The sequence below is a fragment of the Austrofundulus limnaeus genome, unplaced genomic scaffold, assembly GCF_001266775.1.
Source record: "Austrofundulus limnaeus strain Quisiro unplaced genomic scaffold, Austrofundulus_limnaeus-1.0 Scaffold10, whole genome shotgun sequence".
NCBI classification, from domain to species: domain Eukaryota; kingdom Metazoa; phylum Chordata; class Actinopteri; order Cyprinodontiformes; family Rivulidae; genus Austrofundulus; species Austrofundulus limnaeus.
This window is the reverse complement of record NW_013952412.1, coordinates 2,987,592-3,000,948: the sequence shown is the minus strand read 5'-3', so window position 1 is coordinate 3,000,948 and position 13,357 is coordinate 2,987,592. Positions and strand designations below refer to the sequence as shown.

The 13,357-nt window shown below is 38.2% G+C and overlaps 1 protein-coding gene across 1 annotated transcript in view; it reads left to right on the top strand.

Annotated features, from left to right (window-relative positions):
- Positions 1-13,357, top strand: part of LOC106513162 (hexokinase-1) — a 20,376-nt gene that overhangs the window by 1,171 nt on the left and 5,848 nt on the right. The window contains exons 2-12 of the mRNA XM_014001853.1: positions 7,824-7,986; positions 9,554-9,702; positions 9,793-9,912; positions 10,001-10,096; positions 10,190-10,289; positions 10,371-10,554; positions 10,840-10,995; positions 11,117-11,204; positions 12,587-12,732; positions 12,832-13,024; positions 13,100-13,211. Coding sequence (XP_013857307.1) covers positions 7,824-7,986; positions 9,554-9,702; positions 9,793-9,912; positions 10,001-10,096; positions 10,190-10,289; positions 10,371-10,554; positions 10,840-10,995; positions 11,117-11,204; positions 12,587-12,732; positions 12,832-13,024; positions 13,100-13,211 — 1,507 coding nt within the window. The remainder of the gene's footprint in view (positions 1-7,823; positions 7,987-9,553; positions 9,703-9,792; positions 9,913-10,000; positions 10,097-10,189; positions 10,290-10,370; positions 10,555-10,839; positions 10,996-11,116; positions 11,205-12,586; positions 12,733-12,831; positions 13,025-13,099; positions 13,212-13,357) is intronic.

The window sequence follows — 13,357 nt, the reverse complement described above, 5'->3', positions numbered from 1 at the left end:
ACACACACACACACACACACGCACACACGCACACACATAGAAGTGCCACTGCTCAGCAGAGGTCAGCAGAGTAGGAAGAAGAGGGAAACCAAAATAAATTATTCATACCAATAATTGTCCGCTGACTGTTCTCATCAGTAGTTCCAGTAATGTGTCCAGTCCCCACCCCCACCCTCCAGACTTTGATTAAATTAAACTATATGTCATTTAATCAGCTTTATTTTTAAAACACAAAGTGTTGTACAAATATGAGACTTAAACAGAAACAATCGTATAAAACTAATATCACATAAGATAAATACTGTAGGCTGCAGCACTGACAGTAGAGGTGTAAAAATGCATCAATATATCGATTCAGTGATTAATGATTCAAATACATCAAGGCAAAACAAAAACATTGATCCATATCATCATCATATACTCAGTGTGGATCGATATCATATGTCTATCTAACATAATGATTGTGTTAGATGTAGGGGCAGATTTCCTTAATTTTGGGAGACTGGATGATACTAAGATCGATGGAAAAGATTGGCTTTTCATCTACCTCCACAAAGTTTGAAAATCAGCCACTGTCACCTTTTGCTCTGCTGTGAGCACCACCTAATGTCCAGTTAAAACAAGTTTGTATTGATTCAAGGGTTTTGTTCAATGCTTTTCAATAAAATAAGATCGGACATCGAAAGGGTATTGTGACCATAAAACACCTGACAGTGTCAGTTATTTTAAAATTTGAATCKGCAGGTCAGACATTTTAAAGATCGTGATCGGCCAGAATGAGTRCAGTTAGACGAGCTTATGATATTGCACTACTGTATATCAGTTGCAGAACTGTGAATCAAATCAAAATGGTGTCTTGACTCGTGTTATCAAGAAACCTTGTATTCTCATCCAAACAAATGGTGATTTACACTTTGTGTGTTTTTTGTGTTTTTAAATGTATAAGGGAGATAAAGGGAGACACAACTTATTAATATTTTAATTAATTACAWATAAACATCAAACAGAAAATTCCATGAATGAGACAGTTCCTGGTGGCAGATTCTGTCAAAACTACAATTGTCAGAGAGTCTTTTTAGACTCAAACCTATCAGTCACCAGCCAGTAAGGCCACTTGTCTGATCATGACTGCAAGGTCACATCACTTAGAGGTCATTGCAGATATGTACTACATGATAACTGTTGCAGAAAACCTTTCAGTAAATCTTTTTTTTTTCATGACAATCTAAAAGAACAGTTGTGGAGCTAAAGGGATAATTCATGTCATTTGAAGGAAGAGTTTAAAAGGTTAATATCTTAACTATTTTCAGAAATAGAGTTTAGTTTTGATCAGATTGACAAGTTAACAAATGGTCTAAATGGGGCCAAAGTCAAAATGGACTGCTGTTGTTTTAAACAGCTCCAGTTGTTACAATTCTATAGTGTTTCATGCAAATGTTATTTTATARACTGTTACACTGTTGTCGATTTCTTTTTAAACTGTTATTCCAGCAGAAACCTGATTATTCAGGGTGTGTTTAAGCCTGCGATAGTGCTACAACCAGCTGCTGTTGCTATTATTTGTGTCTGTAAATACCATAAAATTTGGTGTAATGTGAAACTGCAGCAATGTAAAGTATTGTTTGTAAGACCCACTTTAACAGTTGTGCGCATGTAACTATTTTAAAATGACATCACTCGTCTTTGGTTTTGGTCCTTCGTTGACTACCTGTTAGCTCACCTGTCCAGTCAGAATTAAAAATCTGTTTTTTTCCTAAATGAGGTCATTCAAAAAGCTATRTAGGATGATAGTGTTCATAATTTTTCCACAGAAGATGTGAACTGTGACCTTAGGTGTACAAATGAGAAGCATTGCTTCAGATGATGTTGCTTAGATGCTTAATAGTTCTGCTCTGAGAAATATAGATCATGAATGTGTATTCTTCARCGGTTCTCAGATTAGTGACTCTTCACATAAACTCACTGGACCAGTTTGAGTTGCTTATGTCTGCCTGTTTGTTGGGGGGGTGGGGCTGAACATGAGCTCCACTCAGTCTCACTTCCTAGTACTGAATGTGTCATAAAACCATGTTGGGCAAACAAASCTCAACTTGTAAAGTTAATTAGTCAAGGTTAAAATTCTTTCCTGGTGCACATCAGCCATTGTTGTGCTTCCTTGTTTTGTCTGAACCTGAAATCATTGCGAGGCCGTTTCCCCAACACGTGCCTTTGGAGACGCGTACAAAAAGACGCAGAGTCCCTTTGGTTGTCGTCTCGCAATGATGTCACGTATCTAGAGTTTCAGCACCCGGTGCTTTTCTTCTTCCTGTAGGAGTGGAAAAAGTTCATTTCCTTCCTCTCTTGTATTGTCTTTGACAAAGCTGCTCTGGGTTTAGTGCAATTGGTTCTCTCTTTTCCCACAGCACAAGACTACAAAGTCAGGTTCCAGTCTGTAAAGGTAAAAGACTCCTCTGCAGCCTGGACCTGCTGTAATTCAACACATCTCCCTCCCCTTTTTTGCTCCGGCGCTCTTCCTCTTCCTGCCTCCCTAAAATAGGCCAGCTTTGGATCATGTGACTGAATGTGACAGAGAAGGCTTACATCCACACGCTTCCACACAAAGACAGGTGTGCTGCTAGTGCGGGGGCGTTTTAGTGAATAAGGATTTGTCTGGACTCCCTTTAGTTGAGAGTGTGGTGTTTAAAGCTTAGTAAAAAGTTCTTATTCTGTCACATCAGCTTTGCTGCAATGTCCTTGGCTAACTTCCTGATTCACTCTTATAGTTCACATCTACTGTGTCTCTGCATGMTTAAGTTGGAATAAGGGTACGTGCAGAAGGTGGCAGTGTAGAGGTCAGTATTTTTCCACATGGTGTTGCTGCGCGTGTGTGTGTGTGTGTACATGCACTGCATAGTAGTGCATGTACACACGCAGTGGCGTCTGGTTTCCCTGAATCACCCCACGGAGAGGAGGAGAGCAGGGCATTGTTGGGAGAAGGAATGCAAACAGAAAGGAGAAGGAGGCGGGAGTAGAGCGTGATCTCTTTGAATTGTAAATCAGACTCCACATCGTGTCAGAGGTGAGCTGAGGGCTCAGCATGACCTTTTTACGGTAAAAAYCATGCTCGCAGACAACACACGGCCTCGTGTCACCTCTGGGAACGTCACCTCGCTCATCAGAGGATGAAAAACTAAAGATTTCAACAAATTCTCAAGGTCTTTCCAAGTTTTCACTTTCAGTCCAAGTCTTTGTGCCTGACCATGCTATTATGTAGTTAGACCTTAAACAAAGGACAAGGACATGGGGGGAGGATAAAAATGTGTCAGGCTTAATAAAAATCATCAACAACTAACAGTGTCTAATGTGGTGAGTTTTAAGAAATGAAAAGAAAACATCCAACAAAGACCTGAGAGATGCATCATCCTTCAGTTCAATGGTTTCCAACCTGGGGGGATCCAGGGTGTAAACCTGTCTGCTCAGAGGTTGAAAAGCTATCATGTTATCATGTTATTGTTTGTAAAAATCCACAAAACAGGTCCAACAAGTACCAACTGTGAATCTTTAGACTTCACCTTATTCATATAATATTTTAATGAATGGGTTAAGGTTGAACATGTTTTTGGGAGAGGTGAGGAGTAGCAAAGAGTTATTTTTCTTTGAGGGAAGGGGGGAGGGGTCMGCTTGACTTGGAAGGATGAAATCAGGGCTTTGATGAAAATAGCTTGAGAACTGCTGGTTGATCATCTGAGTGRGATGGTGCAAAACCTCACTGTGTATTATAACTCTGTTCTTTGTGTACTGTAAATATAAATGCTCCATATTTTTATTTTTTATTTGTATTTTGACTGTAATTTTAACTATGTCCTGTTGTGTCTGTCTCTTGTACAGCACTTTGCTTGGCCTTGTGCTGTTCAAAGTGCTTTATAAATAAAGGTGGTATGGTATGGGTATGGTATCTGTCAATATTGAGTTAGTAGTCCCCTTTGAATAACTTTGTTCTTAATATATATATATTTTCAAACTGTATTAACTTTGTTTTTTTATAGATTCAACTAAAGATATTAGCAAACGTTTTTAGTGACAGGCTGCTGGTAAAAGCTCTACTTGGTTTTATCTCATGTGATGACTTAAATTCACACATGTCATGTTATGGGAACATATAATGATGACAGTACATACAGCACAATGTACCTAAAGATCCAMAATAAAATAAAATTGTCTGTTGTGAATTGATATGGCACTGGTTCATTCCTTGAGTTTAAGAACTGGCTTTATGCCTGAACACTTCATATAGGGCTAAGGTTAAGTGGTTTAACAAACAAACACTCGTTTGTCTGGACTGAAAATGATATGAGAAGCATCAAAAAAGGCCAAATAAAAACTTTAAAAGCTTTTGAAAACATATTTTAAAAGGATTATCAGGAAGTCTGGCTTAGAAGCAARATCTAACAAAATGTAGGATGACTAAAGACCTTTGTTTTATACTGTAGGTCATATAAAATGTTGCCCTGTCATGATAAAGGATTTGCATGAACACCAGTGAGGTTTGCTGTCAGAGAGGCTTTCTGTCCTGAAGCAGGAACTGAAGTCAGTCTTGGCTTTGTGGTTTTCTAATAGTTCCATATAAAATCAGCTGCTTCCCTAAACCCWTCTGCTTTGAGTTAAACTGAACTCTGGATCTCAAACTGAGCATATAACRATGTTTTAGTTGAGCTTAAGACACTTTTCTTATTAAACTTCCTTTCCAGGAAATTACACTGTTAWATTAAATGTCCAAATGACAAAAAACACGGTTGAGTGAGCAGATAAGCTGAAGGGGGGAAAAAAAGGATTATCTAGTTCAGGGATTCTCAAACTGTTTGGGTCTGGGGACCCCCTACAGGGGTGAGACATTTCCAGAGACTCCCTCATAAACATGCTAATTAAAATTAATTTATAATAATAATTTATTTTGGTTTAATATATTTTATTTCTGGTGCACTTCCCTCATATCGATTTATGCAGTTTAATTTTTTTTAATCAACAATTTATTGTAATTTTTTGAGGACCTATTAGCTATGGTTTGCAGACCCTAGTTTGAGAACCTCTCATCTAGTTAACTGAGAATAGTAAGCAAGGCTGTTTCACATTAAGATGATAGAAACTTATATTTGTGAGGGCTTATGAAGCGTTTTTTTATGTTGAAATTGCTCTTACAATTCTAAACAAATGATAAAAGAGAGAAACTGCAACAGCAGGACACTTAACGGAGGGGAATGGACATCAGGAGCTGAAGCAGCTGCAGAAACAGTGAGCTGGCAGCTGAAAGAGTTCACAACATAAAACCTCAAAGGATACTTTTACATCAGCTGACCGCCAGAGGAGTCATCATGATCTGTGTCAGATAAACATAACATTCATTTTTTAGAAGTGTAAGATTTAAAAAGACATAACAATCAGCTCTAAAAATGCTGATCATATGATAAAAAATTGATATTCTTAAGAGATTTCAACAAATATGCTTACAAAACAAATATTAATGCTTAAAAACAACTAAGTTTGCAATTTGAAGTTATGGTTTAACTTTCGAAGTRGAGCATCCACATGAGAAATGTGATGTTCAGATCAGGCGCTGATAATCATGAGGTCTAAGTGGAGTTTGTCTTCACATTTATCCTCTTTTGTTTTCTTTATCTTCAAAATGTGGGAAATCATTGCACCCAGGCCTAAATAGCTACAGAGCTACAGTGAAAATGTTGGGAATGCCTGCAGGWATGTAAAGGCACTGAAAGAGTTCTCAGAAATATTTCCAGTAAATAAAACCACTGCAATAAAACTACTCATTTGAGGGCTTTTAGTTTTCAAGTGCCCGCTAATTTATTCAGGACTGGCCAGCTCAGGAAGCTCAACCAAAGGCTTGACCAACGTGAAGACACGCATCCATGAACTGAATTTAGAGTCTTTAAATAACTCACAGCTGTTTGAGTCAAAGGGCAAACATCTAAAATCAGAAAGAGACTGCAGAAAACGTGGCCTGCCTTGCAGTGAGGGCAGCAGGAAGGTCAAAACTTGTRCTGCAAATGAAAAAGAGTTGCACAGAACTAAAGAGACATCCTGCTCTAAACCGTCGTGCTGCAGATGTTCATGCTGTCCACTCTCATGATGAGAGAATTTGTAGGGAGGTTTTAGTTTATTAAGCTTTAAGAGTGACATTAAGTAATAAATAAATGAGCATTTCTGTTAGCTGAGAGCCACACAGAGCGATGTTGATGCCCTGAATTAAAAAAGTTTTAGCTGAAATGTAACTGATGTGTTCATATGAAACACGTTGACTCTGTGTGGAGTCTTGCTTATAGCAGCTGCGGATATTTATGGTGCAGCAGCTTGACCTCTGACCTCCCTTTATCACCTCCTGTTAGATGGTTGATTAGGGTCGCTTGCATTAAAAACATTTAAAAAAAAGCAGCTACCTGTCACGACTCCTTTGCTGTTTTATTATTTTATGATGGACACAGTAGCAACAATRAGCAGCAGTTCGAGTTTCAACACACTTTAACGAGACCAAAGCTTTGTTTGACATCCACATTCCTCCGAATTGATTTATTTAATTTTTCTTCTTAATTGTACTTTGTAYTATTGGATATTCAGTTTGCATGTAATTTTGTAATAAATGATAGAGACTGAGCTGGAGTAACTGTGTGTTMTGAGTTTTAATGGGAGAGGACTGCCAAGCACAAACATGTCAGCTGTTTTTAAAGAAGGTTAGACTGTTCAATCCAGCCCCCAGCAGGCCTGATCCTGTGAACGTATTTTATTCAGTTTCTGAGGAGCAGATGTTTTAGCTGTGGGCACCTCTCTGACTACAGCACGTGCTAATGAGCCTTCATCTCTGTATCAGACTCCACATTTAGATTTACTATAAGGAATGTAACAAGTACAAAGCACTGAACAGTTCCCGTATATTAAACTATCCAGCTTATTTGTTATTCAGATGTGAATTATTATCTGTTATCACTGACTACTTTAAAATGTTTTGTTTTTATTCCTATTTATGTCAGTATGTTTTATCATAAACAAAATTACTACTTTGCCATTTAGTTTTTTAACATATTTTTTGACCCATATAACTAGAAAGCGGGAATTACCRTATTTCCTGTAAAAACCCTCCCAGTCTCTCAGGGTTAGTCTTTCAAACCAGAGCTATAAGGAAATAGTGATGATGTGGAAGTCACAACCTTCTCTGAATAGTTCCACACTGAATCATATTAGTCAATTATTAAATAAAAATCCCTGCCTGATCATTGCACAGTGTGAATCACTGAGGGCCTGACGTTTTATTTGGCACACTTGTACCATAAAGCAGGTCTGCTCTGCTCTGTGCGTCATCAAACRCTGATGCAACAACGATTTTCTCCAGAATTGTTTAACATCCTGTTTCCTAAAGTCCAGGAGGCTCAGGCTCACAGAAGTGGGCGGATTCAGCTTTACGACATCCTGACATCATGCTAATTGCTTTAGTATACTTTTTAATCAGCTGATTGGCTGTTAATACGGTCCAGAACAACTTTTAGATAGACTTATCTGATCTTTGACTCATTTCACTTCATGAAGTCACAGTAAATTTCCTGTTTCATGCTGATGTGGCTGCTGAAGATGCTGTATCACAGACAGTATTGTGCTTTTCAGGAATGCAGTGCAACAATAAGGATCATATTTATTTATTATAAGAAATTTTCGGACAGTTATGTTCTCTCTGTGTGTCGTGTATTTAGCTGCRAATAAATCTTTATCCCATTGTCCCAGATAGATGTGTTTAAATTTTAGACAAAAGTTAAATACCTTCTCTTTCTGATATGTATTTTCAGATTGATAAGTACCTGTACTCCATGCGCTTCTCTGACGAGACGCTGCTGGACATCATGCACCGGTTCAAGACGGAGCTGGTCGAAGGACTGGGCGGGGACACCAACGCCACCGCTTCACTGAAGATGCTGCCGACRTTCGTGCGATCCATTCCTGATGGAACAGGTGAACTCGGTCACGTGGTTTTGATGACGCACAACTTCAAACAGAGGGCAGGAAGTAAAACGTCTGTGGAGGAAACCATTGTAGGGTGTCCGAATTATGCGAARTTAGATCCAGTTTCAAACAAAGAAATCAGCAATTAGTTCACAAATATGTCAGACACGACCCGTACCTGATGAAGATGAATGAGTTTTCAACAGAACCTAAAGATTTGCCGACAAGGCATTTTTTTATATGAGCTTTCTACCTTTCTCACGTTTGTGTCTGACAATATTTGGTACTCAATAATGCCCCTTTTCCTTTTCATCTGTTTAAAWTTTTTGGAGTAGCTATAAACTACACAACTACGGCAGATCTTCCACTACTTCATTCCCTGCCCTCCATCTGTATTTCTCTTTCTGGCTGTACTGCRTTGTGACATAACATGACATGACAGCAACCTGATCAGTGCTGGGACACTGAGATTAAATAATCATATATTTATTTTGATTTAATTTGTATAATAATAAAGATAGGACTACAAAGGCTATATRTAATTCAGAAAAGACTAAATTAATAGTGATGATCAGTCATGATTGTTCAAATTTTGTCCTCTTGTTTCTGCTGTATTCAGAATCTTTTTTAAGTTAAGTTGCAAAATATCAACTTAAATTGCTCAAAACTAATGCCAACAAATCTCTGTTTTGTTTACAAAAAATTGGACACAAGACTGAACGACATTACACACATTCAGTTCCGAGATTAACTGTAATCATGCAGCCGTTGTTAAATAAAATAATCAAGAGTGACATTCAGTTTTATCAGGAAACTAACWATTCTTAGGGGAAGGAATACATTTCACACACAACCTTGCACAAATATAAATGATTTGCTCAATATATGTAAAATTGACTGACTTAAAAAAAATAGTTGTGTTTGCAAAGGTAGAGTAGTTAGGGAATTAAGGTTGGATAATTAAAATGAACTTCAAATAAACCTAAAGCCAGCCACATAAAATAAAATGAATCAACAGCATCTTCACATGAGTTTGAATTAAATAACCTAATAACTYCTCATGTAACAGTCATTTAATTGTCAGTCGTCTTTTCATACTTCGCAGCTGCTTCTGTATTGACAAGGACACTGTTGTAAAAAGAGATTTTATCATGAAATCAAGTAGAAAAAAAGAAATAWTCAGCTCTGAAAAGCTTTACACCAGGTGAAATAAACCCTTCATAAAGCGCCTGCTTGTGTTATTCATTAACAAGTCCATTTACAGTAAAGTAAGAACCGGTATGAAGCAGACCTACAGGGTTGAGCTCAGCATGTCTGTACAAGAATGTGTTCGTGTTTTTATAGGTGAGGATTTTGGTTCAACGACACGACCTCTGATGATAAAAAAGCTAACTGCATCAGTTTCACGTTTTTATATTTTAATTTATTCTCGTGTGAACTGATGAAGCAGATCTTTTAGTTGTCATTCGTGAACACAAACTCTGCCTAATCAGCTGCTTTAAGACAGCAACATTTTGACTGATTTTATCTTTTTACTAATGTTCCAGCTTCCTGTTTTTTTTTTCTGCTTCGACAGAGAAAGGAGACTTCATTGCGTTGGATTTAGGAGGGAGTAACTTCAGGATCCTTCGTGTCAAAGTGAGCCACGAGAAGAAGCAGACCGTTCAGATGGAGAGTGAGGTCTACGACACGCCCGATGAAATCATCCACGGCACCGGAACCGAAGTGGGTTTGCAGTGAAATACAGATTCAGATACACAGTTTTCTGGTTGATAACTCCTGAGTTAATGTTTTTTTTTTTTCGTCTGTTTCCAGCTTTTTGATCATGTGGCRGAGTGTCTCGGTGACTTTATGGAAAAACACAACATCAAAGAAAAGAAGCTTCCTGTTGGTTTCACCTTTTCCTTCCCCTGCCAGCAGACCAAGCTAAATGAGGTGAGCAACATGGATTTAGGGTTTAATACCCTGCCACTTGATGAAGAGCAAAAAAAAGGGGGTTTCTTTGACATGGTGTTGTCTCCAGGGTTATTTGATAACGTGGACGAAGCGTTTTAAAGCCAGCGGAGTTGAAGGGATGGATGTTGTCCAGCTGCTCGACAAAGCTATCAAAAGAAGAGGAGTGAGTCTTATCTTGGTTTTTACTTTGACTTTGTATTTCAGAAATGACATGAAATAAAAGCTGTCAAACAATCGCTGGATTTAATTGTTTCAGGACTACGAAGCTGACATCATGGCTGTGGTGAATGACACGGTTGGAACTATGATGACCTGCGGCTTTGATGACCAGCGCTGTGAAGTTGGCATCATCATCGGTAGCGCGCTCGGTTAAAGACATCGTTTGTTATGGGAAAGGCAGATCAAACGTGTTCGTGACTTTGTTTTTGCGGTCGCAGGCACCGGCACCAACGCCTGCTACATGGAGGAGCTGCGCCACATTGACCTGGTGGAGGGAGACGAGGGCAGGATGTGCGTGAACACCGAGTGGGGGGCGTTTGGAGATGATGGCAGGCTGGAGGACATCAGAACCGAGTTTGACAGAGAAATTGACCGAGGCTCTCTCAACCCAGGAAAACAGCTGTATGTCAGACTTAAAATAAATCCTGGAAAAAACTTAACGCTACATCTATTTAATTAATGTTGAATTGTCCCGTGGTTTGTTTGTTTTTGACAATATTTATTCATTTAATTTAAAAACAAACAAATTCACATACAAAAAAATACATATCAGATAAAATGAAAGGTGGCAGAAAGAAGAAAAAATCTTATATCTGCCCCTATTTAAGAAATATATATATTAACTATAATAATAATGGTTTCAAACAATAACATTGTTCAAACAATGTCGTTGCATCTCTTGTGCAGGTTTGAGAAGATGGTCAGTGGGATGTACATGGGCGAGTTGGTCCGTCTCATCCTGGTGAAGATGGCCAGAGAAGGTCTGCTCTTCGAAGGAAGGATCACCCCTGAGCTTCTCACCAAAGGCAAATTTGATACCAAGCACGTGTCCGCTATAGAGAAGTAAGTTACAGCACTGCACCGAAGAACCGATTACATTTGTGTTGTTATAAAGGCATGAAAAACAAAACGATTCACCACATTCACWTTAGTCACGCTGTCTGTGTGCTCTTCTTTTGTTTAGGAGTAAAGAGGGGTTAACCAAGGCAAACGAGATTTTAACCAAACTTGGAGTGGAACCATCGGCAGATGACTGCGTCGCTGTGCAGCATGTAGGCATCTTTACCAAATATCACTGGATAGAATTCAGTCAGTATCTGTATCGGGCAGCTTTTTTACAAGTACTCCTCGTCCAAAATGTCCGTTACTGGGGACCGATATCAATACTTGTATCAATACTCATTTTACAAGTGAAAAGTTTGTCATTTATATATTTAAAAAAATCATTGAAGTTAAAAGAAAATCTTTTGTTATTTTAATTTAGTGACTTCACATCACGCTGTTTGAACTGATCCATTCAGAAGTGCTGTAGACCTATAAGGAAGGAGAGCCACCTTGTATAAAAGAAATGTCCTTTTGAAGTTATTGTGTGATGTTTAGGTTCTAACTTAGTAAGTACTCAGTATTGGCAAGTACCCAAACTGAAGTACTTGTACTTGGTTTGAGATAAACTTGCATTGCGACTCTCCTAATTCAAATTTCACCCAAAAAAATGTTTTAATATAAACTGAAGGCGTTGTTCTGAATAAGTCAAACTGAAGCAAATGAAATTCTACACTTTTTACCTTAAAATATGTTTGCAAATCTATTTGACAAAAAGAAAAATGATTCATTAGGACTTTTTTTTAATACATAAACAAGGGGTGGTGATTTTATACAACTATTCTAGGGTTCCTGCAGATCCTTAAAAAGTCTTAATAGGCATTGAATTCATCAATCCAAAAATAAGGCCTTAATTAACCTTAAAATGTCTTAAATCAATCTTAAAAAGCACATTGTAGCTAAATAGGATGATAATAATTCGTCTTCAGTTTTTAAAAATAATTTACCGAATGCCTCTCAGRTCTAGTTGTTTTGTATTAAAGTAAACATTTGGCTAAAATGTTTCTTTTTGAATCTTCCCTTGTGTGGTTTTTAGTTTTTCTTTTAAGGGTTGCACCTCCTCATGATGTCTTCATGAAGATGATCCTTGCTCTGTGCAGGGTCTGTGGCTGCATGAACCAGGGCACCTGTTCTCCTGTTTGTTATGTTCTGTGTTCTTCTGAATGAGTGTTCTGAACTGTAAATTCATTGTGCTCTGTACAATGACAATACAGGTCTATCTTATCTTATCTTATCTCATCTTATCTTATCTTATCTTATCTTAAAATTGTCGCTAAGTTTTTCTTGGTTTTGTCTTGATGCATCTCATCCTAATATTTTCTTTTTGATATTTATTTTTTCATATTGTTTGTTGTGAAGTTGGTCTTAAAATCAATTTCAAGTGGCATTRAARAGGTCTTAAAAAGTCTTAAATTTAACTTGTTTTAAGCTGTAGTAACCCTGTATTTAAAAAAACATAACTTGTCTAATTTCTGTTGGGCACTTTTAGTAGTAAAGTTTGAATATTGTACAGTTTGATGACTTTCTATCCATATTTTTCCTTATTGTTCAGGTTTGTGCCATCGTCTCTTTCCGCTCTGCCAGCCTGGTAGCTGCTGTCCTCGCCGGCATCTTAATGAGGCTGAAGGAGAACAAAGGAGCGGCGCGACTCCGAACCACCGTKGGCATCGATGGCTCCCTGTACAAGATGCACCCGCAGTGAGTGTGGCCATTTAAAACGTCACTTATTCCTAGTAATACGTATTTACTACTAAATATTTGTTTTTTAGCACCTAAACTTTTTTTTCCTGACTTAAGATACGCTCGTCGTCTTCATAAGACTGTCCGACGTTTGGTCCCAGACTGCGACGTTCGGTTCCTCCTGTCAGAGAGCGGCAGCGGGAAAGGTGCTGCCATGGTCACTGCTGTGGCGTACAGACTCGCTGAACAGTCCCACCAAATCGCTCAGATTCTGTCCGAATTCCACCTGACGAAAGAGCAGCTGCTGGAGGTCCGTGTCCCGTCAGTGAGAGCTGAAACCAAAGTTTGAAATAAGTAAAACTGAAAACATTCTTTGTGACTTCAGGTAAAGAAGAGAATGAGGRCGGAGATGGACCGAGGCCTTTCAAAGAGCAGCCAGGACTCTGCTACTGTCAAAATGTTGCCAACCTTTGTACGGAGCACACCTGATGGCACAGGTAACACACAACACAGCCCATTGAAACTTTGAAGTTTGACAGAACGGTTAAGACTGTTAGAGTCTGTAACACAGCAGCTTGTTTTTTTATTATTTTATTTTATTTTTTTGTCTTATTTTGTTAATTGAAGATTTATTGACAATATA